The sequence below is a fragment of the Eurypyga helias genome, unplaced genomic scaffold (assembly GCF_000690775.1).
Source record: "Eurypyga helias isolate BGI_N326 unplaced genomic scaffold, ASM69077v1 scaffold8255, whole genome shotgun sequence".
NCBI lineage: Eukaryota > Metazoa > Chordata > Aves > Eurypygiformes > Eurypygidae > Eurypyga > Eurypyga helias.
In genome coordinates, this window is record NW_010252139.1 from 1 (window position 1) to 27451 (window position 27451).

Consider the following 27451-nt stretch of genomic DNA (forward strand, 5'->3'; position numbering starts at 1 on the left):
AAATATTAAATAAATATTTAAAATATTTAATTTTGTTAAATAAGATTATACCTTTCTGTCATGCATAGGATTGACAGTATTATGACATGCAATATTATATAGATTTCGCTATACAACAAGCTAGTACTCTTTGTTTGCTATTAATATCACAGTGAGCCTTACACTGTGGATTATTTTTATGACTTGCTATTTATTGTGGGAAAAGCTGTGGCTTTATCATGCTTAAGAGAAAAAAATGTATAAAAGAATGCAAAAATATAAAGTTAGTTCATACAGTTTTGAACCTTCTTAAAGTGTAATAAAAACAATTCAAAACAATGATGGTAGTTTTGTTTAGAAATATTTGTAGCTGGTGGTGACATATTGCAGAGTGCTGGCCATGTGGTGGAGTAGATGCATAAGGTCTTGGACAAGCCTTTCATTTACAACGTATCCCTGTGATTTATTACAGGTAAAACCAAGGAGTTCTCCTTCATCCCCCTGATGGTGTGCCTGGGACAAACCTGTCGTTATTGCCTGCCTTATTATTTCTGTCCTGCTGTGTAATGTAATCCGTGGCTTTTACTATGCAATGGCAGTGTTATGCGTTATGGGATCTGTTGGCCTGTGTGAGATTTATCAAGGCTTCTTTTATAAAAACATGCAGATTAAGAGCCACACAAGCCATTGCTGCTGCTGTCACGGGTAAACCAGAAACCCTTTATCATACAGCAACTGTTGCTGCGTGAAATGATTATTATCTTTCTGTGCCGCCCAACTCAGCGTCCCACATACCTCCACCAGCAGCTGTCTGATGACCGTGTCCTTCCGCCCTTTCTCAGGGGTCTCCACGATGGCGTTCCCGCAGGGCTGCTGGTTCTTCAGGGCCTCAGTGCTCACCGAGAACTCCACCTGCCCTGGAGGAAACAGGGGTCAGCCAGCCCTGCTGGGCAGCGCCAAGGGAATGTGGGTTTGGGTTTGCGTCTGTCCTGCGTGCTCTCTGGTGCATTACAGAGAAGCTTTCCCAAGAGAACTAAACTCTTTTATTAGACTTTTTTTAGACTGTTTTATCTTGATCCAGCTGCAACCTTCCGGGCCACCTCATTCTATGATGAAAGGCTGGGAGAGTTGGGGGGGTTCAGCCTGGAGAAGAGAAGGCACCGGGGAGACCTTATAGCACCTTCCAGTGCCGGAAGGGGCTACAAGGAAGCTGGGGGGGACTTCTTACAAGGGCCTGTAGTGACAGGACAAGGGGTAACGGGTTTAAATTGAAAGTGGGGAGGTTTAGATTGGATATCGGGAAGAAGTTCTTCCCGCAGAGGGTGGGGAGGCACTGGGACAGGTTGCCCAGAGAAGCTGTGGATGCCCCATCCCTGGAAGTGTCCAAGGCCAGGCTGGATGAGGCTTGGAGCAACCTGGTCTAGTGGAAGGTGTCCCTGCCCATGGCAGGGGGGTTGGAACTGGATGGTCTTTATGGTCCCTTCCAACCCAAACCATTCTATGAGTCTATGATGGCTACCCAAACAAGGTCTATCAGCAAGAGAAGTAGTGGAGGTGCAGGTCTTCTAAATCAGTCTTGTAAATCAAATGGTCTTGCTCTGGGAGGTTTCAGAGAAGGCAAGCTTTGATTAAAATATTTCAGACCCAGCAACATTAAGCAAAGACATTCTCAGCTCCACAACAGGAAAGGCTGAGTGCTTTGCATACATTAAGGGAGTTTGTGATTTCTATTTGAATGTTAAGGAAACAATGGCCCAAAACACTTAAATAGTTTAGGACCTGGAAACTTCATTGGACTTCTCACTCCTGGCCTAAACAAGATCATTCCAGACAAGATTGGAGTCACCTAGTTCCTCACACCAAAGATCTGATGTCATCCACAGTTATCTGATCCCACTGTTTTCTTCTTGTCCAGCCTCTTACCTAGAGATCTTGGTGTTACTGCCCAAGCCACAGTTTTCCTTTCATTCACACAGATGCAGTAGGATTCTTCCTGCTTCTCTACTGGTGTAGCCAGGAAATGAGTAGATTCAGCCAGAGACACGCTGACCTGCCGGTTGCACAGAGAGATGTCATGAAGGCTAGCATTGCAGAGAAGCTGGGCTTACTGGAGACAGTGCAGTGCATGGAAACGTGTGGTGGAGATGGTTATACTGTGGGATTGAGAACCTTATGGATGTTGCAGAGCAGGATCTGTATGATAAAGTGGAAAAAAGACTGGGATGTGTACAATCTTAAGAGATTGGTGAGGTAATTGTAGAGAGCTGGACGTGTATCTTTGACAAGGAAATCTATTCTGGGAAAATAAAAAGTATGGACCAGTTGTGTGAGTAAAGGCAAAGTAATGACTACAAACTTAGCCATAAATTAAAGAACTCCCCCTCATGATTAGTTAGGTGAAGAGGTAAAACACTAGCAGTGGCAAAGCTAGTAAGGGAACAAGGGAGAATGGAATAAGGAACCTGAAAATAACAAACAGAACAGGAAAGACAGGGAAATAAGTGAGGGTACATTGAACTGGATGGATCAGTGGCCCTGCTTGTTTCAGCTTCATTCCTTTTAGAATAAAAATCTGCATTTATAAAAAACTGAGGAAAGGTGATAGAGACTTTGTTTGAATCACTTCCCACATTCTATCGTCTTTTTTGTTGGTGAAAGAATGCAGATAAGAATAGTGAAGCTATATAGCTCTGTTCAGTGTCTTAGGGGCAGATGCAATAAACCACAGGAAGTCTGCATATTCCAGCAAATCTGATGTGATAGTTTGTGAGATGTTTATATGAGATGAGACTAAAGGCTGAACAGAGATACCCACCCTGGTGAACCTGGAGTTTCCATGTGGGTATGCAATGACACTGTGGTCTGTGGATAACCCAAGTTTCATATTTCTATAGGACAGTGACATAATTCTGTGATGACAAGGCCAGGCGCCTTAGCAGCAGAGCTTTAGGTCCTGAATCAAACACAGCTTTCAAAACTTTGTTGGAAAAACAAATTCCCCCATCATTAAATACAACAAGAATTCCTACATATGTACACCTATATGTATTTATAGTCAGAGACCAGATATCTGGCTTGGAAATTCATGTTCTAGGTGACCCATTGTAGCTTTCCCTAAGCTGTCAGACTGAGCAAAGTTGTGAATGTTCCTTACCCTGATGCAGGCGGTGAGGTAGTTGAAAACGGTGGCTTTCAGTGTGAAGGACTCACCACGCACTACGGAGTAGGGCATGGTGAGCTCTACAAAGAAGGGCTGGAAGGCTCTGAGGGACACTGTCGGGGACAGGCCAAAGCCCCTCTCTGCTGACGTGCAGAATGCATTGGCTTTCCACTCGGTGATGGTGTCAGGGATGGTCACATCTAGATCAGCATTTCCCTCAGAGCTGAAGGGGGACGGAAAATAAGATTTCAGTTATATTCTGGTGATCATCTATGTTTTTCTCAGCCTACTGAACAACACCTGCTGACAGAAGACTCCTGACGAGCTGGGATATGAGTACTGGCTTTTGCATATCCTTCCAAAGCATTCTGTACTTAGTGGCCTTGAAAAAACCCTCTGTCTACTAGAAATATCCCTCTTACTGATACTTCTATTGAGGCTTAAATATCTTCTGAGGTTTTGCCACAGTAACCACACTCTACATTCCCATAAACACTTACTTCACTGAAACGATATCCCAGATCCATGTCTCAGGGAAGTACTTCCGGACGGTCTCTGCAGGACTGCCATCAATCATATGTTCTGTCATTTCATACTCCAAATCATCGAGCAGATTCATTGCAGTCACTAGCAAATTTGTTCAAGAACAGGAAGAAAGGAATAGATGTGTCAAACAACATTCTAAATCAGGAGGGTACTTTCCTTCCAGGTAATGGTTATTCTTAACTAAAATTTTAAAAATGAAAAAAACCAGCTTTGAAACCTTGCCCGCTGGAAACAAATGTGTTCCTCTGTTCTCATGGCAATATTTCATTTTTCCTAATGTTGCTGCTCTTCTTGTAGAGGTTGGATGGCATTGAGTATTCTTCCCCCACTGCCAGCAAACCCAGCAGTGCCAGAAGAGCCATGTATGATGATGTTATTGATGGTACATTTCTATTGCAATGCAGAGTCAAACGTGGAACTTACTGCCCCCAGATATTACAGTTGCACCTGATTTATTAAATTTGTTCAAAGAATTGATTATGTTCGTACTTGACCAGAAACAGAAGCCACACTTAGCTGTCCCCTCCTCCACCTGAGATTCTTTTGAGAGGAATAAGGGTCTTTGCATCTCCGATCATTAGCAGACAAATGGTTCCAAAACAGGGAGATGCTTTCTTACAGTGTTGCATAGTGTTGTGCCTTATGAAAGGTTTTCCAGCAGCCTTAGATGACTTTACATTTTCTCAAGGCAGCCAGCTGTCTCAGGCCATGCTCTGAAGACAAATAATGCATTTCAAAACCAAAGATCTGATCTGTTATGAATAGAAGACTAGAAACTATCACCAGACGAAAATCTGTCACTGCTTAATAGGAGTTGGGATATTGCACCAGAAAAGTCAGTGACTGGAAGGGATATACGTGAGAGTGTTTTATATAGTCTTTCAAATCTCGGAACTATTCTGGAAAAGAAAAAGGTAATGTCATTATTCTATTTTCACAGTGACTGAAGAGTGATTTCTTCAGTCTCTGCAGAGAGGTGACATGACCTATCCAACCTCTTATAGTCATGTAAGTGGAAGAGCTGGAAACAGAGCCAAATTTCTCAGCCTCTAGTGGTAAAATATCTACCCAGAGAATTGTACCACCTTCTCCTTTAGCTTGGCCCATTTTTGTCCTACTACACAGAATTGCAGAATCACAGAATGGTTTGGGTTGGAAGGGACCTTAAAGACCATCCAGTCCCACCCCCCCTGCCATGGGCAGGGACACCTTCCACTAGACCAGGTTGCTCCAAGCCTCATCCAGCCTGGCCTTGAACACTTCCAGGGATGGGGCACCCACAGCTTCTCTGGGCAACTTGTCCCAGTGCCTCCCCACCCTCGCAGTGGAGAATTTCATCCTCATGTCCAGTCTAAATCTACCCTCTTTCAGTTTAAAGCCATTACCACTTGTCCTGTCATTACTTGCCCTTGTAAAAGCTGTCCCCCCTACAGTTATTGTGAGAATGTGACTTCCTATAAGTAAAGAATTTTCTTAGATTTTCATAGCTGGACTCGGATCTGGTGGAAAAAAGCCTCTACTTAGTGCTGGCACAGTCCATCCAATGCAGGCAGACTGTCTTAGGGCCTACAGGATCCCTGCTCTAGGGATTGGCATGGGAATCACCGGGCACCCACAGCTCTATCCAGGCACACCTGTCTAGCAGGAGATAAGCAGGCAGAGGTGTTTCATGTTCCTGGTCTGAGGTCAGAAGGCAATGATCCTGAATTGGGTATTATCTGACAAGAGAATCTGCTCTGCCTGGTGTAATTAATATTTAAAGACGTAGAGGAAAGGAAAGAAGTAGGGTGGTGAATTTAGGTGAGTATTATATGACAAGAGAATCGCTCTGCCTGGTGTAATTAATATTCAAAGATGTAGAGGTAAGGAAAGAAGTAGGGTGGTGAATTTTAGGTAGTTGTGTTGGAGGTAAAATGAAGCACATACTACCGTAACTCCTTTCCATTATGTGTCCTGGGTAATGCTGGCAGATTTCAGGCTTATGGATCTTGCTGCTAGTGAAGACTTTTAAGCCCAATTCCTAGTAAACAAAGAGAAAGAAGAGCAAAATTATGCAAACACAGTTTTGAAAAGAAACTATTTTTACTGTGTCAAGAATAGATGCTCTTGTGTGTGGTATCGATTAGAATAACAAAGGCTTAAATACAAGTGCCAGATAGGCTGGTTCAACCCAGGTGTTGAGTATTTGTCATGTTATACTCATCCTAAGGCTAAATGTTGGCATGATCAGATGGAAAGCTAAGGCCACAGGTCTACCCTGGGGACATCTGCCTCAGTGAAAACGACATGTGTGAAAAACGTTAGATTGAGGGTACCCAAAAAGTCTTGTGCAGGACTCTCTAGATGGGTGTAGGTGTGTTTGTGGATTACTAAAGTGACTAGTACTTGATTAAAGAGCTGTCTACACCAGACAGAGAGACAACATGCTCAACTGAGGAAAGGTGTATAATGTTATGATAAGAGGGATCACTTCTCAGTACTGTTTCCTTACTTGAGCCCATTCTGTACTAGCAGTGAGGAAAACCTTTGAAGTTTTAATGGTTCAGAGAAGCACTCAGGTACCAATGATGGGCTACATAGGTGCAGAGCCTAGGCCTAGTTATTGTCTTGCATATAAAAGTTAGCAAACTCAGAGTAAAGTTTGTTAAAAAAATCCTTTAGGAAGAGGAGTGTAGACTGTATTCCAAAAATGAATGACAAATTAAAACAAAAGGCTGGAGCTTACTTTGAGAACATCATAGGCATCACCTTCGCCATCAGGAGAAATGGGTGTGTAGACAAATCCATTTAATAATACGTTGTCAAGTGACACACAAGGGTTTATGTTGTCTTCTTCCAGGTAGTAGTGTTTGAAGCTATAACCCCGGATTTCCTTAAGTGGGAGAAGATCATACACCTGGGAAAATGCAAACAACCAGAGAAAAGTGTGGCAGGTCAGCACTTACATGGACACACACACTACTTAACGGTCCTTTGATAAAATCCAGTTTCTAAAAAACAAGTGTCATGGGTCCATCTATAAAAATACATTGTCCCCTGTCCATAATGGTGTTAACTGTAGTTGAAGAACTTGTTTGTTCTTGTATTTGCTCACTGTGAGAAATAACCAAGACCTACAGAGCTGGGAGAGAGCTCGTCTTCAGGCTTCATGAGGAGAACACTCTTGTCCACAGCACGGAGGGCACACAGGGACCTTGGTGAGGTATGGAGTTGCAGGCGTGCGTTGGAGGCAGGAAGACCTTCCTTGGGTAAAAAACTCAGTCTGACCTGCAATTCCAAAAGGAAGTTAAAGCAGCCACTTTTCCAGACGCTGTTACATGCTATTGTGTTGAAGCATCTAGCCTTGTGAACTGAGTTCTGCTAGTGCTGTGCCGCTCTTCTAATATATAATCAGCTTTGACCAATATCATTAATAATAACCAGCAATTCTCTTTCATACTCTGTCTTGCTCCACTTTTTATAGTTACGGCTTTGTATCTTATTCTGGTGTTTTCAGTCACTAATGCCCAGTCAACATCTGATCAGACTATTTCATGAACACATTGTGAATTCTGCCTCCATTCTGGAATTGATAACTGAACTACTGGCCATGAGACAAGCATGGGTTGCATAAACCCTGACATATACTCACTTTACTGGGGAAGCAACTTTCAACCTGGAAATCTGCTGAACTGGCGATGACTTCCCCACTGGGCGAAGTGGTATACACAAGCATCCGTGCCAGGGGAGCAATTGCTGACTCAACAGGGATGGTCAACCGAAATGTCCCGTAAGCTAACAGAGAGAAAAAAGACTAAGCAGCATACAAGAAATTCCAGTATATGCATTTGCTTTCCCTGTATGAAAAGTCAAGTCCACTCATGCTGAATATCTTTGGTTAGAAGGGTCAGGAATATAAGACTGTGGCTGTTGTTGAAGACCTGCATTCAAACAGTGATCATGTAATAGCCAAATGAGATGAGTTTGGTGGGCCTCAGCATGTCTTCTAGATTCTACCCAGTTAACTTCTGGAATAATTTCTCGATGTTCCCAACCCCCTTCTTCCTCAAGCGCCAAGATTTGCAGTCTACAAAAGACAGATGAGGGAAAAACAATAAAAGTCCGCTCTAATAAGTGGCAGCAGTCAAGGTTGCAGAGTGGTTGACAGAATAACTTTGCAAAATTACTGCTAAGCAAGCATTTAGCTGGAACAACCAAGCTGTCACTCCAACCACAGTGGAAAATGCCCCTCTATGTTGAAAGACTCTTCCTAGCTAGGCATAAGCTTCATGTCACAATATGGACAAAGGTGATAGAACATCTCTTGTTATGAGCCAGGATGTTAGTTTAGTCACTGCTACAAGTGAGGATGCACAACCTTCTGTGAACATGCAGCACACATGATCTTTTATCCCCATATACTGTTTATATCCACTGCAGTGCAACTCCTTCTCATAGACTTCCAAAACGTGTCCCTGGTCTCATTGTTGAAAGACGTTTAAAGATTTGTCATAGCCAGCCTCAGTTACTGAAATGTGTAATTCTTGGACATTTACATGAATAAAATTAAGCGTGTTGGTTAGAATATAGATATGTGTGTGTTTGCATGCTTATAAGGGAGAAACAATACCCAAAAAATTAAGGGAAGAGAGAGAGAGAAAGAAAATGCACTGGGACAGGTTGCCCAGAGAAGCTGTGGATGCCCCATCCCTGGAAGTGTCCAAGGCCAGGCTGGATGAGGCTTTGGGGAACACGGGCTTACGGGGAATATAGAGATGTGTGTGTTTGCATGCTTATAAGGGAGAAACAATACTCAAAAAATGAAGGAAAGAGAGAGAAAGAAAATGAGACATGTTCTTCTTTCTGCTTACTGTACATGTGAGTCTCCCAACACTGGTAAGCATCCACAATCTAAATAGGGTAGAGTGGTCAGCAGAAGCTGTTGGTTTGAGGACAGTTGCCAAAACATGCATATTTTTTGTTGAATTTTCTGAACTTTTTTGGTCAAAAAATAGCACTTGACGGATCTCAGAGAAAACAAAACTAACCTAAGTCACTTCATTGAAAAAAAAGTTAATTTTGAAAATTAAACATTAAATGTTTGAATTGAAATAACTTCTCTACATTCCCTCTACCCCCAAATCATCATCAGAGATGCTAAAAATGCATAGTTCTGCTCACCTTCTCCAGGATTCACAGTCAGATCATGGGTATCTGCTAATTTAATGCCTCCCTTGGCCATCACCTGTGTGACAGAGAAACCTTCCTGTAATTGTTGCAAGCAGTGTTGAAGGGAAGGAGGATGACTGTTCACAGGGTTAACTATAGAGTGTGCATATGAATAGCACTGCCAGCTGTGAGAAGAACCAAGTGCCAGACTAGAATTTATGCAGTCTTTGGAGACAAAAATACTCACTCCTAGGGGGATCAACAGTTCTCATTGGTCAGACCTGATTTCTCTTTTGTACATATTGCATGCATACATCAGGTTCAAATGCACTTTGTCCCTAAGCACACATGTTTTGGGGTCATATGCACATTTTTAACAATTTGGAATAGGCTGAGGATCAAAAGTTCATCTCATTCCTTTCTGAGTTGCATCGTGAAACAGTCTGGGGAAAAACTCAATCAGGATTAGTTTCATAACTCATACAGAGTTGGAATAGAAGAGCACAGACTGTAAATAGTGAGTTTGAATAAGGTACCTGAAGTCAGGCAGTAAGCAACAGCCTGAATGCTAGCTGTAATTTCCTCGTTTCTGAAAAGTTTCCTTTTTCACAATTAAAAATGCCTTTCATACAATTACTTTCCATGTAGGATATCTATTATGTCATCATAAATCAAAGTAACCACAAACAATTCTTACCAAATAGTAAATGACGATTTTCTTCTGCTCTCCTATGGCCTCTGGTGTGAAGATATAGTGCACCTGGACCTCCGTGGGGAAGCCACAACTTAACGTCTCAGGCTTTGGCTCAATTTTGAGGAAGCTCTTACTGGGGGAGTAAAACCGACTTATTCTACGTATGGCTTGCTCATATGAAGGTGTGATCCAGTCGCTGTCATAACAGTTCAATTCAGGTTTATGATCAGCCTGATAAAGAACAATAGAAAGTTCACAGCTGACCAAAAGACGTAACAAATCACATGAACCTCCACAGAAAAGCTCTGGGTATTTTCTATATTTCTCAGTCTTAGAAGAAGGTAGAGAACATGCACAGGAGACAAAGAAGAGAGGTTACCTGACACAAAACTTGCTTTATTTTCCAATTCACAGAAAGACTGATAACCCACGGATAGATATTTCCCCTGGTGATCAGAAAGACAGAGGCTTACCCCAGTCTCTCTGCCCTCTCTCTGCCACTCACTCGGATTTCCAGGGAGGCTTGTGTGAAGGTGGTAGTGTCTATGGAAAACCAGGATTGTCCCTGCTCATCTGTCGTGTAATTCCCTTTGTATTTGTCTCCATCCACAGAAATCATGATGGTTTCATTGGCGAGTGGAGCATCAGTGCCATCTACCAGCTTCACCTAACAGCGCAAAAACAAACTTCAGATTTTAGACTAGAAACAGAAAACAATTCCCAAGTCCTAAAGCCTCTTCCCTCTTTTCTTCCTTGCCAGGCAGGATGTTTCTTACAGAGAAGAACAAAAGACATGAATGTGGAAATGTGTGGGGTGAGTCCTGAGTTGTCTGTGGCAGCAACTGAGAAAATTCTCAGTGAAACAATCTGATCAGCCCAGGGAAATCATCTGTCAGAGCCCTAAGTTCCTCAGCAGGTTTTAATTCCCCTGGCCAGCCTCATCTGGGACCTACACCACATATCATCTGCCTCTTGGTTCAGGAACTCTCAGTTCAGGCTTGTGCCTTGCCCCAGTCCTTGACTAAAGATACACTGGAGGTAGATCTATGCCCAGCTCTTTTTCCTGCTGTTCCCACCTGGTTAACCAAGAAAGTCTGCTTCCTTGTTTGAGCTTAGCCCTGACTCATCACCTCTCGTTTTCTGGTGGTCGCTGGAACCTGCTACTGTCACCACCCCTGCTCTGCTCAGACTGATTGGGTACGATGAGACTGTGTCCTAGTTGATGAGGTCACTACGCCTACCTGTGTTGGGGTTCACCCTTTGCTCCTGGATAATGTTGCCTTGTGGAACAGCCCACACTTGCTGCTCCCTGATGTTATTCTCATGCATCAGAACAACCAGCCTTCTATTATGCAATGGGCTGACTGCCAGGATGTCCAGGGCCATGTGTGGCCTAACTGAGAGTAATTCATCTGCCCGTGCAAAGGCAGAGTAAGGTGGACCATGCCATCTGCACACTGCTATTCCATTTGATGGGACTGTGCACTTGTGAGTTTGCTACGCCACTCATTGTCCAGGGAGTCAGAAGTTCCCTACCCTCCCAAAGAGTGGGATTCCTGGTCTGTACTGAGAGTCCAGCAGGTCAAAGCTGACTTTGCTCATGAGGGATGTGATTTCACAGGAGCCTGTTCCAGTCATCTCTATTCCTGAGAGAGAGTACAGTAAAGAGGGATTATTAATTATTCGTAGCATTTCTAGACATGTCACTTCATCTTTCCCAGGCTCTCCTGTTATGGCCTGCTGTCACTTTGCCATCTCCATGTGATACATACCTGTGCCATCTTCTGTCATCTTGCCTTGTGCCTCAATGCTCATCTTATATCCTCTGCGCTGGAGCTGAAATATCTTGGTCCTTACTACACCAGAAACACACCCACGAGCATCTGCCTAAGCAGGGAATTGGAAAGAAAATTGGAATTCTGTGAAAAAAATTGGTGCCTTGTGGGAGAGGAATAGATACTCCAAACCCAACATGCTTAACTTCTGTTCACAAAATCCCAGCCTTATGGTCTAGGGTTATCTCCAAGACCAGAACTTGTTTATAGCCTGTTTCCTAGTGTTTCATCTACACATTTTCTGTGTTCTGTGATGTACTTGACACCAGTTCTCCAAGGCATGCACTGGTTTCCTTGCTAACTCCCTCCCATCTTACTTGTGTTTTTCTTCCCGTTTCTTCTGTTGTCCTCACTCTTTTCCTTGTTGCCCTTTCTCCTGTTTTTGACCCATGTACGATACAGTCTTCTTGTTTTCTCCTCATCTTCTTTGCTCTTTGCTCCCTCGCAGTCCCTCCCACAGTGACAGAATTCTTTCACAGATTCTTTTCTTAGTTTAGGGTTCAGTAGAGGGACCTCACAGCTGCTAACTGGAGATTCATCACTAGTTTCAATGAGGTCAGGATTTCGGCCATGGGGTTTTCTTCATCGGTTCTGTTTCCAGTTTAATGACAAATCTTAAGATTGCCCACCTCTGACAACATCTGCTTTTCTCCAGATAGAGTGCTACCTCTGATGTCCCAATATCTCCTAACAGTCACAGATTTGGCCTACTTTAGACAGCATTGCCCATTACTCATAAGAAAGACACCAACATTTTAACCTTGAGACCCACCTGCCTAGTGAATTCTTCACACACAGCTTCTGCTTCTTTTCCATAACAATTTGAAGCAGAATGTGAAAATTTCCGGCACACTTGGACATTCACCAAACCAGGAACAGGTTTCCCATAGGTGTACCTATAATCACAAATTGTTAAACAACATATTAGAGGATGAGTCAATCAGTCAGAGTCACACTCAGACACATCTCCTTAAGGACCTCTGTGGATGACTTCCTAGTATTTCTTCTTAAAGGCTGACTAATCTGATATTTTAATGATTATAGTGATTATGTTTCCATCCTTTCCATGGAGAGATTCTTCCATCGTCTCTTAGAATCTGTTCTAGGTGGGAGGTCTCTGTAAGAATGCAGTAAAAGATTGTCTGTAGAAAATTTTTCCAGACAGGTGTATCCTTGTATCATGAACTCCTGAGGGTTCAATGAAGAAGTAGAAAAGCAACCAGGGACTAATGAGGACCAATTTATGAGTTAAAAATGAGAACACTGCATTTGCACCTCCTGTTTAAGTTATGTCTGATCTGACATCTCTGAGAACTTGAGGGTTCAGGATTGGCAGAGAAGCTTTAGCTGAAGAAATGTAAAGACAGAAAGAGAAAAGTACAGTAAACTGTGAGGAGAGGGCTGCAGATTCATTTGACATCATCTTTTAAGGAACAACAGTTCAGGCCAAGTAGCAGGCTCAGGTTTGATAGGGTGGAACAAGCCTGCACTGGATGTCTGGGAGAAGTATGGAAAGCCTTCCCCAGCTCTTCTTTTGGTCCTCATCAGAAAGGAGGATTGAAGGATGAGCGAGGGAGATTCACTCCAACCCCATGACTCACAGTCCGCAGACAGACACTGGAAGCTCCATGTCCTTAATAGTGATCATCTTGGGCAGCTTCACCAGGACCTCGTACTTGGGCAGCACTAGATGGAAGAGAGAAGGTCTGATATGGAAAAAGTGGAGAGGTGCGTACCACACAGCGACCCAAACACAGAGCCAGGATCATCTTAATATGAACCATAACCTCTCTGTAGTCTTCAGTACAGTTCTGCTACCCCTTTCTTAGATTTTCTCAGCCTTCACCACTGGTTTTGGTTTAAAGTGAATTTAAGGAGGGTTGTAGCCCTTACCTTCCCTCATTTGCAGTACATGATCCTGTGATCCCATTGGCACCACATAGTTCTGTAGATCCCTTGCATATGCCCATTCCGAAGGACACACTATCCCCGTGTGTTGTCTTCCATGTTTCACGATACATAATCTAAAACTAAGACTTGGAGTAGCACATTCACCACCTATGTCATCTACCACATTGAAACGACTCGACTAATTGATTCTCTGTGTCTGCTTTTTAGTGTTCTGGAGATCCCAAGCTGGTGTTAGGCTCACTAATACGTAGCATGTGAAACTGTCCTGTATGTCCAGACTGTTACAGTGAATCTAGCCACGGAGTCTCAGGTCTGTATTTTCAAGTGGACAAGGCAGCAATAAAGCCCAAAATAAAGGCTGGCAAGTAAAAGGCATATTTTGCTCCTCAGTATTAAGTTACATCCCTCTTCCCATATTGCATCCTGCAACCCTAAGCCCCCAGCTACTCAAGCCCGGGACTGGACTCAAAGTATGTGATGGCCTACTTCCAGGTGGTGCGCCTGAGGTTTTTTCCACAGTGCAAGGAAATAAGAGGAGGGAGAGAAAGCAGCCTTGGGTTATACAGTTTAGACATAAATTTGCCTCAAGGATGGGAGGCAAAGCTCAATGTTTCAACACTATGGCACATTTCCTCAAAAGAGAATTAGTAACAGGAGAGATTCATGGGAATAAGACGAAAGGACAGATAAAAGAAAAATTACTTTAGTGTGAGGCTAAGAAAGAGACATACATTTTTGATTTTGGGGGGCATTTAGGGTGATCTTTGTTGGAGGAGCCTGTGTGTCACCATGGCAGGCGGAAGTCTGTAACGTGCTTTGTGTTCAAATTATTCACTATGTTCACACTAGCTACAATGCCTGACTTTGAACCAAAGAAGCCAGCACCCATGGACTCCAGTGACAATATTCTTTGGGCCTGCATCCTGCATATTCCAGAAATAGCAGGTTCTGAGTAACATGCTGAGTCATTTGGGCTTCATGTACAGCCAAGGGGAGCCTGGGAGTGGGGAGCACAGGCCAAGAGGCCTCCTCAAACTCATAAAGCCTAGCCAGAGTACGTGTCTACAAACACCTGAGAAATTTTATTACAGAACTGGGGGTTAGAGGGCTCCCTGGGGCAGCAGATTCTCCTTGCTCAGTCTCTACTACCAGACGGTTTTCATTTGCTGGTAACATTTGTGGAGAGTTCTTCAAACTGAAGTTTTCTACCAAAGGTATTCTCTAAGCTTTTGCAGAAACAAGGAGGATGAGGAAAAAGAGAGAGGACCACAGTAAGTGGAGAAACAGAACTGATGAAGATGATAACAGAGGAAACCCAGGGTCACCCAAATGTTGTCATCACTCTGTATCTAGTGCTCCTTGCAACAAGCTGCAGGACTGAAAAGTGACTAAACCAAAGCCAGGTGAAATTGGTGCCACAAGCCATGCACAGGAAGCCTGGCAGACCCTGTACTCCCAAGAGCATTACGAGTAAATAACAAGCTCAGGCAGGTTGCAGAGATGCCCTGAGGTGAGCAACCATCTCTGATACTCAGCACCTTCTGCATCAGCCCCTTTGAACCCCATTGCCAATGTATTCTGTCCCTCCCTTCTCCATGCCATTCCCAGGAAATCCCAACTCAAGACATCACAGTAGAAGGCATTTCGGTCAGCCCCACCTGCAGCCCATGCCTCCTCTCCTTACCATATTCCTCCACGCTGAAGGAGTGCTCCACGTGGGTTGTGAAGCTTTTCTGCACAACTATTTTGTAGGAGCCTTGGATGGGGTCAGATGTGAGGGGGAAGGAGAGCTGCGTAAGGCCGGTCTCTAGTTCCACCCCTTGCCACTGGTACACACGGTTCCTCTGGGGATCCTGCAGTTGAGGATGACCCAAGGTTACAAGACAGGAGGCACCCAGGGACAGAGCAGTGGAGCACCCAGTATATAAACATCCTGGCAGGGAAATGCTTAGCTCTGATTATTCACTCATCTGTGAGGATCTGTGAGCACTTACCTGTCAGTTCTCCATAACTAGCTTGCAAGAAAGCTTTTTAAACCTGGAGGTCCTGTGCTGCCTCCCCCTCAGTTTCACCTGCATGCTTGGGAAGGACGGGGCCAGGAAGCTGGGAAAGACAGACTGTCACGGTAACAAGACAAAGAGCTGGGCAGCAGGAGTAAGTGGAACACAGGGAGAAAAGAGGGAAATTTCAGTCTCCTTCACTTGCTATGGAGCCTGATAAAAGTCTTTTTTCCATGCCTGGAATAAAGACTGTGTGAGTACCAGTGCAATAATCTTGAGGAATGAGACAACTGTTCTGTTAATGGGACTGAGAAATGTATACATGTATGAGTCCAAAGCTTGTGGTGGGGTGGTGGGGATAAGGACGGGAACAAAGGAAAGTATATCCCCCACATGTGCATCCGACTAAGACCTCTCTCTTCTTGTCTCTCCTCACTCCTAATGCTGGAGCTCAAACCTCATCACTACTATTGCTCAGTATTGCTCATTATGAACTAACTATCAATAGGCCGTGGTCCAAATTCATCATTGCAGTCCCAAATTTCTTGTAGAAGTCACTGAGCCAACATGGTGGTGCTGCGTGGTTTGATTCACCCTTTCCAGGCTCCTCAATAGGATGGTTAAAGTTTACAGTCTTTCATTTTTTGCCTGCTCTTTGCATTGTACCTTGGCTGTCACCAAAAGTCAATTTACTCTAGATAAGTATGTGACTCAAGGTATGTGACTGTGCATTTACTTCACTGAGATTTTATCTCAGGGCTTGGGGAAACAGGGATGTGAATGACATCCCCCAGTTGGTGGTCACCAGTCAGAGGGCAGAAGAGTGGGACTTCTTCCAGAGAACCACCGGAGAGGAAAGCACAGTCACTAAAACACAGCTGAGAAAAATCCCACGGCTCTGACCAAATCCTCTTCATCATCAAACTTCGACCCTGCTGAAAAGCTCACTACTTACTGGGAGGGACACCAGCGGGCTTCCTTGGGGGAGGAATTCAAGAAATTGTTTACAGCTGGGATTATGAACTTGTCATTTCTGTGATGTATTTGTAGGTAAAGCCTGAAAGTCAGTTTGTTTGTTTTTCCTCAGAAAAGTTTTGTTTTTTTTTTTTTTTTTTAAATGACAGACTCAGTAGGTCAGGATAATAGTTCAGAGATAATAGGCTCATACTAACTTCTGCCTTTGTGGCTTACTATGATCAATTAGTGACATTAAGGGTTGGGACTGATAAACATTTATTTTCTTAGCACTGACTTTAAGCTGTCACCTTTATTCACTGCTGTCACCCTTCCCTTTGAGCCAGTCCAAATTTCATGCACACATGTAAACTGCACTGGCAGATCTGATCTGACCAAAAAAATACCTTAGATAAAAATGGTGAGTCTGATGCCAGATGAGTTTCCCAGTCTACCAGACTGCCTCATAGACACCTGTGAAACCCAAAGGCTAATTCTGGACTGAGAATGAGCAGCGAGGAAGGGAGAGGTGATGGTGGGGATGGAGGATGAGGCCTACATAAGCTGGCTTAATGAGCACAGACAAACACCGTGCCTCATGGGCTGGAGCTGAAAACACAGGATAGTCTTCCTAGTGATTTAAAGTTGAAGGCTTTCATGGTATTGACACACCAAAAAAAAGGTTATGAAATTATTCACCCTGTTAGGCAAATGCATATGGGATTTCTGGAGGCAGTAGATAGGATTTATATCTTCTTGTTTGCTTCATGAAATTCCTGAACATAGCCCATTTCTGGCCCACCTTCTGCCTCCCCTGTTGTGACAACACTCCCAGCTCTAGAGAGAGATGGGTAGAATGGAGACAGCAACCCCAAGCAACAAGAAGCAATGCCAGGTCAGACTACGTAGGATCCATAATCACACGAACCAATTTAAGATCTGTGCACATTAATTTCAGCATTTGTTGAGCTGCTATCATAGTTCCAGTGTCCATCACTGGTTCCTTCCCATCAATTTTTCACTAGAAGACATCCCAGATAATAATTGTAAATTCTGGTTTCTCAACTGAAAAAGTGGGTACTTGAATCATTTACAGAAACATCCTTCCTATTAACTTTTGTTGTCAATGAAGTTCAACCGTTCAAAAAAGAAACAGACAAAAAGCACATGCTTGGGAAGACAGGGGATGTCTACTTACATAATTGTGTTTCTTTAGTTATTCTAGTTTGTTTAGTGCAATCCTGTGGTTTCAGGCACACTGGACAAATAGAAGATCTTAGTTCTGCTTGGCAAAAGGAATAAGCCATTCTGATACAACCCCTAGGCAAGTGTAATTCTGTTCACAGTAGGCTTGCTCTGATTAACCATTTTGGTCCTACAGCACATTCCCCAGTCAAAGGACCATTGTTGGAATTTACTTTGATACCCAACTACTCAGCCTTTCTTTACACAAAGGAAAAAGTTGGGGTTTTTTCCCTTGCATCTCAGCCTGAAAACACGACTGCTGGAGACTATCATCTCTGTGCCTGCACATTCAGCTGAAATAATATACATGTAGTTATCCACTCACCTGAACATAGACAAATGGAAACTGTGGGGAAAGAACAGAGGAAAATCAGAGTTAGAAATACGGGTCCCATTGGGAAGGAAGCAACTTCCAGATTTGAGCAAAAAAACAACCTTCTAAGAAGTCCTTTGGATTCTCCCCTTCCTGTGCTTGCTCTATGTCCTTAGCTCTCAATGGTTAAGGGAATATTTACGAATAATATATTAGAGCCCCAACTTTCTGTCTTATGTCAGTATGAAAATATCATGAAGAACTTTGAAAATATCAAAGAACTTGTCTGCATGTGGACCTGATTGCCAAATAAGCTAAAAGGTGGACTTACACCCATGACCAGTTCCTTAAAACCAAGTCCTTGTCATGGTCTTCTCTTTGCCTCTAAGTATGTGGTTGCTTAGAAACTGCCAGAAACAACCGCACGTCTATCACTTTCAATGGAAACTTGTCCCACCCATTTTTTCAGTAATGAGATCCCTGCCTACATAACCCTATACAACCATTTGCAATTCTGGTTTTAAACACCCTTTGAAAATGGAGATAGGTTTCTCAGTCAATAGAGACAGGTGGAGAGTGTGCCAGGACAAAGAATGGAATAGGTCAAGGTTGGTGTGAGTAAGAAAGCATCATATGCTTTAAAGGCTGTCTTCAGTGGTTCTGGATGATGACAGTAATGGTGTTAATTGGTAATTAAGCGATCTGGTTAGCAACAAGGAATTATGGCTCTACCTTCTCATTCAGTGGGTAGAAGTCTTTGTCCAGAGAGACGATCCGAAAGAGAACTGAAGGGTGTAATGGAAAGGAAATTCCACTGTTAAATTTGTAGCCATTACCAGAAAACATCAGTGTTTCAATAATTTATAACTCAGATTCATTCCACTGATGAATGAACAGGCTCTGAATTGAGATCCCTAAGTTATGAAAGTAGTTACTTCAGGCTCTTTCTCTTGCAGACGGTGAGAGGCAGATAAATTCAGAAGCATAATCAGGTCTTGGCTGAACTGAGTTGTCCCTTGGGAGTACCTCTCCTGCTTTGTTGATTCAGGTGCAGCCAAGGGATGCTATGCTTCGAAGTCATCCCAGATTCATGCCTCTAGTTGAGCAGAATGAATCTGAACCTGTGCCTACATCTGGCTGAGATGCTGTGCCTGGAGGATGGAGAAGTGATGAAGATGATACATGCCCTAGATCTCAGCTGACATAAATAAGATTTACTGTGGGACTTAACTCCCCCAGTGAAGAAGTCTGAAAGCTTTAATAAACATACGGGGCCTCTGGGGAATGAAGCCCATAAGATTTTCTGCTGTCAGAGTCAACCTCGACCCAATTCCCCGTACCTGTCTGTCCAGGCTTGTAGATGGGTTTGTCTGTCTGGATGAAGACCAAGCTCTCAGAATTCTTGACCAGCACCGACTTGCGGCTCCTGAACTGCAGCGTCGCCCCCTTCACCATCACAGTGAGAAATGCCACTGATGTGCTATTAGATTTTGGAAGCTAAGGAAAATGAAAAGGATAACTTCTTTGCTGATTCACCCCATTGCACTAAGCCTTTGAAGAACAGAATATTAGCTAGGTCTGAAAGTTCTCTACAGGGACACCAAAGACTCAGTGCTGAAAACAAGAGAAAAACATGATTTTCTGATATTAACTTGGAGGGCTTATCTCCTCTGTCTCAAGAAAATAATTTTTTTTTTCAGGAATTGTTGCAGTGATAGGTCTTCTCCATTTCCTTGAGCTTTCTCCATGCTGCTTCTTCCTCTACTTCCAATACTGGAAGTGTTTTCCCTTCCTTTATTTATACACTTTCCTCAGAGATATGTTGAATCTGATCTTGTTCTTATGATTTATGAAAATGGAAACCAACCCAGATTCATTATTTAGGGGGTGGGACCAGTTGCTTACATTACTCACCAACCAGCCTTCTCCAGGAAACAATCATGAATAAGCTCCAGAAGGAGACAAATAACTGCATGGACCTCACTGTCTTTAACCCTTCCCCAGTTTCTACAGTTCTCATTCCATTCTGCTATTTTTCCTCTGAGGCTTACACAGAATCAAGCAAACATGAGGTGTGTTCGGTCAGTCAAAGCTCTAGGATGAAGGATCCCAAAAGAGTTCTTTAAGCTCTGCATTCACAGAAATATCATGGGGGACACAGAATTTGATAGTGGTGGAAAATTATTCCTCATAAGGCTGCTACAGTCAATTTTCCACATCAAATTCTATTTTTATTTGGCTTAGCAATCTCTGCAACGTGTTATTTCTCATTTCTGGACTGTTTAGATCTACTGCAACACAACAATAAACACAAGGGATCATCCAACAAGGATGAGCTACTCACAGAGAAAGGAATGCAGGTGAACACGTCCTTCTCCGACACCACGTCATCAATCAAGCTCCTGTTTTCCCCTTGATACTCGAGTGTGGCACTCAGCGTCACAGACTCATTCAGGTGGGTCAGCTGAACACAGACTTTCTCTGGAGAATCGGTGTGTATCAGAAAGGGCAGTAGCACCATATACTGCCTAGGAAGAGAGGGAAGCAAGGATCAGAAGGATCAGAAATGTGAAACCGTTTTAAGGAAACAGCATTAAGTGCAAGGAAATTAACAAATCCGCATGCCTAATCCATTACTGTCCCGTGAACTGCAATTCATATACACATGAACATTTATTTTATTTTGGGTTTATACATCTCAAACTGCTTCATTAATTAGCCTGGAAGCAGGAAAATGCTTGCTGTAGAAGGAACAATTTCCATGCTAATAGAGAGTCCTTTACAAAGGATGCTTTGTTCAGCTTCACAGCAGGGAGTAAGGATGGTGTGAAAGGTTCCAGGCAGTTAACTGATTTTTTGTATATCCTACAATCTCCTATTGAGACTCAAAGGCATTGGCTAAAAAAGGTTGAAAATTCAGCAGTTTTAGGGTTAAGAAAACCACCAACTTGTCTGGCTGCTCCTGTCCTTGCCTATTCAGGTTTCCAAATCCTTCCCATGCTGAGCAAAAATGTGACTGCTTGCAGTTTGGGACCTTACTGAGATGAGCACACAAAGAATTTCAGAGAGAAGTGGTTTATTGCAACATAAGTGTACTTGTATCTTCAAAGAGCTTTTGACAAAAGTCCCTCACAAAAGACCCTTAAATGCAGAGCCATTATCCAATAGAAGACATAAATTTACTAATTTTTACTAATAAATTAAATTATTAATTCTGACCCTGACCTGGAGTAACTGTTTAAAAGACAAGACACAAAGGTTAAGAACCAGTGAAAATATCTGGAGTCTGTGTTGGGACTCCCGTTGTTCAGTACACTGATAAATGATCTGGGAACTACCTTTTTCTGGTAATTGCCCAGGGTAAGAAAAAATCTAAAACTGACATATATTTATGGAAATTTTTTTGTCATATGGTGAGACTGTGTAGCAAGAATGGCAAATGAACTGTTCATAAAGGGAAAATAATCAACAGAGAAAGAAAAAGTTACCCCAACAGTATATATGCTATCCTGTATCACTAAGCGCACGATTCCCACTCGGACATAAGCGCTGTTGATAGAGCCTGGGTGTACCTGTCCTCCTTCAACCGCTACATCTTGCAAAAGCCTTTCAGTGACAAATAACAAATGGACTGTAAGGAACTGTTCAGAAAGGAATAGAGGACAAATCAAACCATACTGTTTTACCATTGCATAATTGCAAGGTACTTCCACACCTCGCATATGGCGTGCTGGTTTGCTCCCATTTAAAAAATGGATTTATCAGAAAAGATTCAGTGAAAGATGGCAGAGATGATCTGAAATCTGGAATTATTTCCATAGAAGGAGACAGTACATAGATTAAGAGTCTTCATCATGGAAAAAGACATAACAAGAAGCTATAAAGTCATGATGTGTGCAAAATAAAGTACAGTTTGTAACTCACAGCAGGTGAAAATATTAAGCAGCCGGCTCAAAAATGGAAGGGAGAAAAAAAATTTTCACTTATGTACAAAACTAAACCAAGGAACTTCACGCTACCAGGTGCTGTAAAATCCAAATGTACAAGCCTGTTATGTCCAGCCTGTGGCTCTTGAGACTTCTTGGTGCTCTCAAGGGGTTGAAGGAGGACAGGTACACCCAGGCTACATCAGGTGATAGAAAACAGCTGATGTCCTTCCTTGGGTGGGGAACAAAAGGATCCAGCAGGTGCCACTGAGTTGAATAATTAGTGCCTTATCTCATAATTAGGGCCTTACCACAGTACTGGCCTTGTTCTACACTGTCTCTCAGCACCTAAGACTGACCATCAGTGCAGACACAATACAGAGCCAACGTAGTCCTTTGGTCTGATGCTGGACTGTTTTTATGGGCCTGGTATTCCTTTTTCCATGTGTACATTCAAGATACCCAGATGCAGCAGCAAGAGGTTGTGGTGGCGATTCAGTCTGCAGGGTATCACTGTATGAATGGGACAAAGCCTGTGTTCTGCAAGCCCTCCACCGCGGAGGAGTAACGTGCACCTTGTCAGATGGTGCTAGCCATGAGGAAAGAGCTTTTGGGAAGTCCTAAAGCTACTGTGGAGGCAGCGGGACGCAGGCAGTACCTCTGTTTCCCTTACCACCAGGCAACAGGATAAAGTGTGGTGAGGGGCTAGCCAGCAGCTCTGGTCAGTCCGTGCTGCTGCAGAAGCAGTGAAAGGAGGGAGCTCCAGCCACCCAGGGAGTGAGTTACAGTTTGTTCCACTCTGCTCCAGTGCTCCACTTCCTCCACAGTCTTTTCACCACAGCTTCACCCCACGCCTGCTTCCCCTAATCTTATTGCTGCTGCCCCCTGGCAATCTGACTTTGACATGTAGCCTGCTGAAAGGACAGCATGACCTAGTTTGTGGGGAATTTGGCCTCATTCCTCTTCCTGTTCACTGTTCCGCTGAAATTTTGGCCAACGCACAGAACTTCCCCCTACACCAGTGTTGCTGCCTTTGAAACAAGGATATGAAATGCACTGTTTATAGACCTCCCTTTAGCTGTTTTGGGATGTGTTGGTGTAAAGAGCTAGATGAATTGAAGTACTATGAGTTCATTAAATAACTTGGGTCCTAAAGCCCATGTATAGACATTCCAGTACAACAAGCATTTGGGTTGCCAAAAGAGGCCTCAGCAGCCTCCCTGCATGCAATGAATTGTTCTGGCAACAGAGGCAGTGATGCTGTCAGAGGCACATCAAGGAGGGATAGGCGATCCTAGAGAAAGTGGTTGAGGCAAAAATGTTGAGTTTGTACAGAGAAGGTAATAGTTTAAGAGTGTATTGACCCTCAGCTGCTTCCTAGAACAAACACCCAAAGACCTAGTGAGCTCCATCAGCTCCATCAGTCCAAATCCACACCTGCCAATTCACGTGCCATCGAGACCTTGCGTTTCTGACTACATGCAGTGTATTCCCAAGCATATACACTGCATTATAAGGCAACAACATAACAGAATAGGAGAACAATACCACCTGTTGAATTCTTCCAAAACAGACCCAGAGCAAGAAAAAAACCCCAAAATTCTTGCTGTCAGTATATTACAGAACCCCTAAAGTTTTTGGCAGGTAGGGACCTCTGGGTGTCTCAAGTCCACCATCTCTCCTTGAACAGGACTGTTGGCAAAGGTCGCCATAGATGGCGTTTTCACCAAAGGGGTCACCCATTCCAGTGCTGTATGAACCTGGTGAATAAGTTTTTTTCTACTCTCCAGTCTGAACCTTAATTGTGTCTCCTGTGTAGCCGGCCACACCTGAAGCAGCAATAGCAGCAACTGCTGCTCAAGGAAGTTACCTCCTCACTCATCGCAGGCACAGGAAGCAAGCTTTGATTGGAAGCTTCATTTCCGTGCAAGGGTGGCTTCCCTTCTGCGTTGTATGCAGCAGCTGACCTACCCTGCAGCACTCGAAACAGAACCACCACCCTCCCACCGCCCTCGCAGTTCACTGCTCATACTCTGCTCCCTCCCTCTCTGTGCATCTCAGCTATGCCGCGCTCCCCACCACCTCTCTCAGCCCTTCCTCCTCCTCCCCTCCCAGACCGTGCTCGGTTCAGGGACAAGGAGCAGCGTGTTGCTCACAGGAGAGGACGGAGCAGTACGTATTCATCCCTGATCCTAGGCAGGGATACCATCAGAGTACTGTGGGGAAACCACAGAGCTCAGCCTGTCCCCAAAGCACTTTCCCGGCTGATCTGTTCAGAAGCACCCAAACAGGGCAGATAACGAGGGTTGATGGTGCGGTGTGTCAAAGGTCCTTCAGCCTGAGCCAGGCACACCTCTGACCGCAGTGTCAGCGGCAGCAGCACCACGGCACCTTCCGCCAGACCTGCCCGCGTGACCGCCGCGCTTGCGGGCTCGAGACCTCTGCGGCAAGCACGGCGGGGTGAGCGCCGCGCTCCCGCCCACTGGAGGCTGCCAGCCCCAGGCCCCACGCCAGAGGAAGAAAATCTAGGTCACGGATCCTCTTTGGGAACAAGCACACCTGATGCTGCCAAGGGAAACAAAACTGGCTTGAAAGAACGGGAGATAGGGGAGCAAACTGCCTTGAAAGCAACGGGAGAGTGGGGAGAAATAACTCCGTTATTGACACGAGGACACTACAGGGAAGGTAAGTACATAAATTCTGGCATCATGCCCCCAGAAACGCAGACACCTGAAGGTTTCTAGGAAGGAATATACTTAGGCAAAGGTGCGAGGATCCGGGGCTGGACTAGCAGGCAGCTGCAGAGCAGGAGTGTGGGCACTGGCAGAGCTGTGCGTGGGTCCCAGGGCTGGACAACCAGGGAGCTACAGGGTGCCCGTGGGGAGCAGTGGCAGAGCTGTGCAGGAAGCTCAGCGCTTGGCTAGCATTGGGATGCAAGGCAGGAGTGGAAGAAACTGGCACAGTTGTTTTAAGAATGACAGAAAGGTAAAATATTGATGGAAAAAAGGAGCACTAAGACCTCCCTCCCCCCTCCACACGTGTAGCTTACGGTTCTGTGGTGGGAGAGGTATTTCCAGGAAGGATGAAGAGCAGAAGGAGGAAGACGTTTGGTTTGCTGGGCAGCCTGTCTTTCCCCATGCTGCAGAGCAGGTCGTGGTCAGTCAAGCAGACACCCAGCCTGGTCCAGTGCTGCTGGTTTCCTGCACCTTGTAATTCCCCACCACGCTCTGCTGGGTCAGCCTCTTTATAACTGCTCTCTGTAAACAGCCCAGGGGCCGGAGGAGATAAGGGCTGGGGGCCAGGACCCATCAGGAAATGGGGAGAGGCATGTAAGGAGGAGCTGGAACAGAGAGGCAGTATTTGGCCAGAGAATTTCCAAGTGGGGGAAGGGTATTTATTGGATACTGCTTATATTAGGACTCTCTGGATGATTTATACCCTGCCTTCTTTAACCCATCAGAAATCCACAATATTGGGGAAATTAACTATGTTCAACACAGAGTAATATTCCCCATGGGCAGCATCCAATCTGAGCACTCTGATGTGGGGTACTGTGATCTTTTGAAGCCGAAAGCCATCTTTATACACATTTTAAGAACAAAAGGAAACCCACACGCAGAAACATCACCCATATTCTTCACTGTGAGGGTGGTAAGGCATTGGAACAGGTTGTGGGTGCCCCCTCCCTGGAAGTGTTCAAGGCCAGGCTGGATGAGGCTTGGAGCAACCTGGTCTAGTGGAAGGTGTCCCTGCCCATGGCAGGGAGGTTGGAACTAGAGGATCTTTAAGGCCCCATCCAACCCAAACCATTCCATGATTCTGTGATATAGCATACTGCAGCAGTTTGTTGACACAACTGCTGACAGTGGTACTATGGGTTAGACAATCTGCCAGGACTATAACCCAAAATGGGGTGGGATACTGGTCTAGGTATGGAAATAAGTTCTGTTTCCACTGTGAATGAGTACAAATATTACACAATGTTGCTGGGAGACACCCTTGCCTGCCCAGCATGGCAATCATCTTTCATCAGTTAGTGTCACCTAGAGCACAGATGTTCCAGGTGGTCCAGGTGGCTCCTCATTCCCTTTACCACACTCAGATCTGTGCTGCTGTGAGTCACATTTGTAACAAAAGTCACTCTGAAACAGTGCTGCTCACTTGAATTGGTCTGCTGCAAACCTCTGGCTGTAGCAGCTTATCCAGAAGTTGAGTCTAGTAAGGAAAAAAGGTTGTGAAGTTCCAGCAGGTCGTTGAACAGAAATATTCAGTCCAAACTACGAGCACTTTCTGAGAAGCCTGACTAGGTGGTGTGTTGGCACCAGTCCACTTAAAAGTGCAAAATTGCACCCGTAGGGCTGTCAGCATGCCCTACAGTGACTGTGTGGTGAAAGGATTTGGTAACACACTTTAGAGAGATCCATGATCCCTGTGAAGATTTCTGTTGTGTATGAATATCATGGTTTAGGCCCAGACAGCCACTCAGCACCACGTGGCTGCTCGCTCACTCCTGCCCCTGGTGGGATGAGGAAGGGAAAATATAATGAAAAGGTCGTGGATTGAGACAGGGAAAGGAGGGATCACTCACTCGTTATGGTCACAAGCGAAACAGACTGGACTTGGAGAAAAATCAATTTAATTTGTTACCAATCAAATCAGAGTAGGACAGTGAGAAAACCAAATCTTTCCCCCTTACCCCTCCCTTCCTCCTGGGCTCAGCTTTGCTCTGGATTTCTCTGCCTCCTCCCACCAAAAGTGTAGGGGGACGGGGGTTGTGGTCAGTCCATCACACATTGTCTCTGCTGCTTCTTCCTCCTCGGGGCAGGGAGAGCATCTCACACTCTCCCTCTGCTCCAGTGTGGGATCCCTCCCATGGGACACAGTCCTCCACAAACTTCTTTGAGATGGCTCCTTCCCATGGGCATATGAACTGCTCTGGCGTGGGTCCCTTCCAAGTGTAGGGGGACGGGGGTTGTGGTCAGTCCATCACACATTGTCTCTGCTGCTTCTTCCTCCTCGGGGCAGGGAGAGCATCTCACACTCTCCCTCTGCTCCAGTGTGGGATCCCTCCCATGGGACACAGTCCTCCACAAACTTCTTTGAGATGGCTCCTTCCCATGGGCATATGAACTGCTCTGGCGTGGGTCCCTTCCGTGGGGTGCAGTCTTTCAGGAGCAGCCTGCTCCAGCGTGGGCTTCCCACAGGGTCAAGGGCTTTTTGGGCACAGCCGCCTGCTCCGGTATGGGGTCCTCCCCGGGCTGCAGGGGGGTCTCTGCTCCACCCTGACTCTCCATGGCTGCAGGGCACAGCCTGCCCTCTCACCACAGGCTGCCCGGGAACCTCTGCCCTCGGCATCTCCTCCTTGCCTTTCCTCAAGGACCTCAGTGTCTGCCCTGCCTCTCCTTTCCACCCCTCTCTCCACTGCAGGTTTTCTTCCCCTCTTAAATATGTTATCACAGAGGTGCTGCCACCATTGCTGATGGGGTCAGTGTGGCCAGAGGTGGGTCCAACTTGGAGCCAGGGAAACTTCCAGCAGCTTCTCACAGAAGCTGTCCCTGTAACCCCTCCCCTGCTACTAAAACCATGCCACATAAACCCAGCTCAATGAATAACCCAGCAAAGAAAAACCCACAAACCACCATGAATATGTCTATAGGAAGCCACACTGATGGCAGTTCTCTGATCTGTGCAAGGGAGCTGACTAGATCACAACAGCACAGGCAGCCCTATTTGCTCTTTC

The 27451-nt window shown here is 44.8% G+C and overlaps 1 protein-coding gene across 1 annotated transcript; it reads right to left on the bottom strand.

The window, feature by feature from the left end:
- Nucleotides 1–774: 774 nt before the first annotated feature.
- LOC104510110 (alpha-2-macroglobulin-like) lies at nucleotides 775–24964 on the bottom strand (the record flags this gene model as incomplete). Its single annotated transcript, XM_010152254.1, has 22 exons — nucleotides 24761–24964; nucleotides 20130–20313; nucleotides 19126–19282; nucleotides 18518–18570; nucleotides 17798–17818; nucleotides 14958–15126; nucleotides 12964–13048; nucleotides 12135–12258; nucleotides 11300–11414; nucleotides 11064–11173; nucleotides 10033–10194; nucleotides 9531–9758; nucleotides 8846–8909; nucleotides 7317–7459; nucleotides 6803–6952; nucleotides 6411–6581; nucleotides 5612–5705; nucleotides 4456–4461; nucleotides 3640–3766; nucleotides 3134–3362; nucleotides 1903–2029; nucleotides 775–896 (listed from the first exon to the last, which is right to left on the bottom strand). Coding segments are annotated over exons 1-22 (2730 nt in total), but the record flags the coding sequence as incomplete, so codon positions are not given.
- Nucleotides 24965–27451: the final 2487 nt, after the last annotated feature.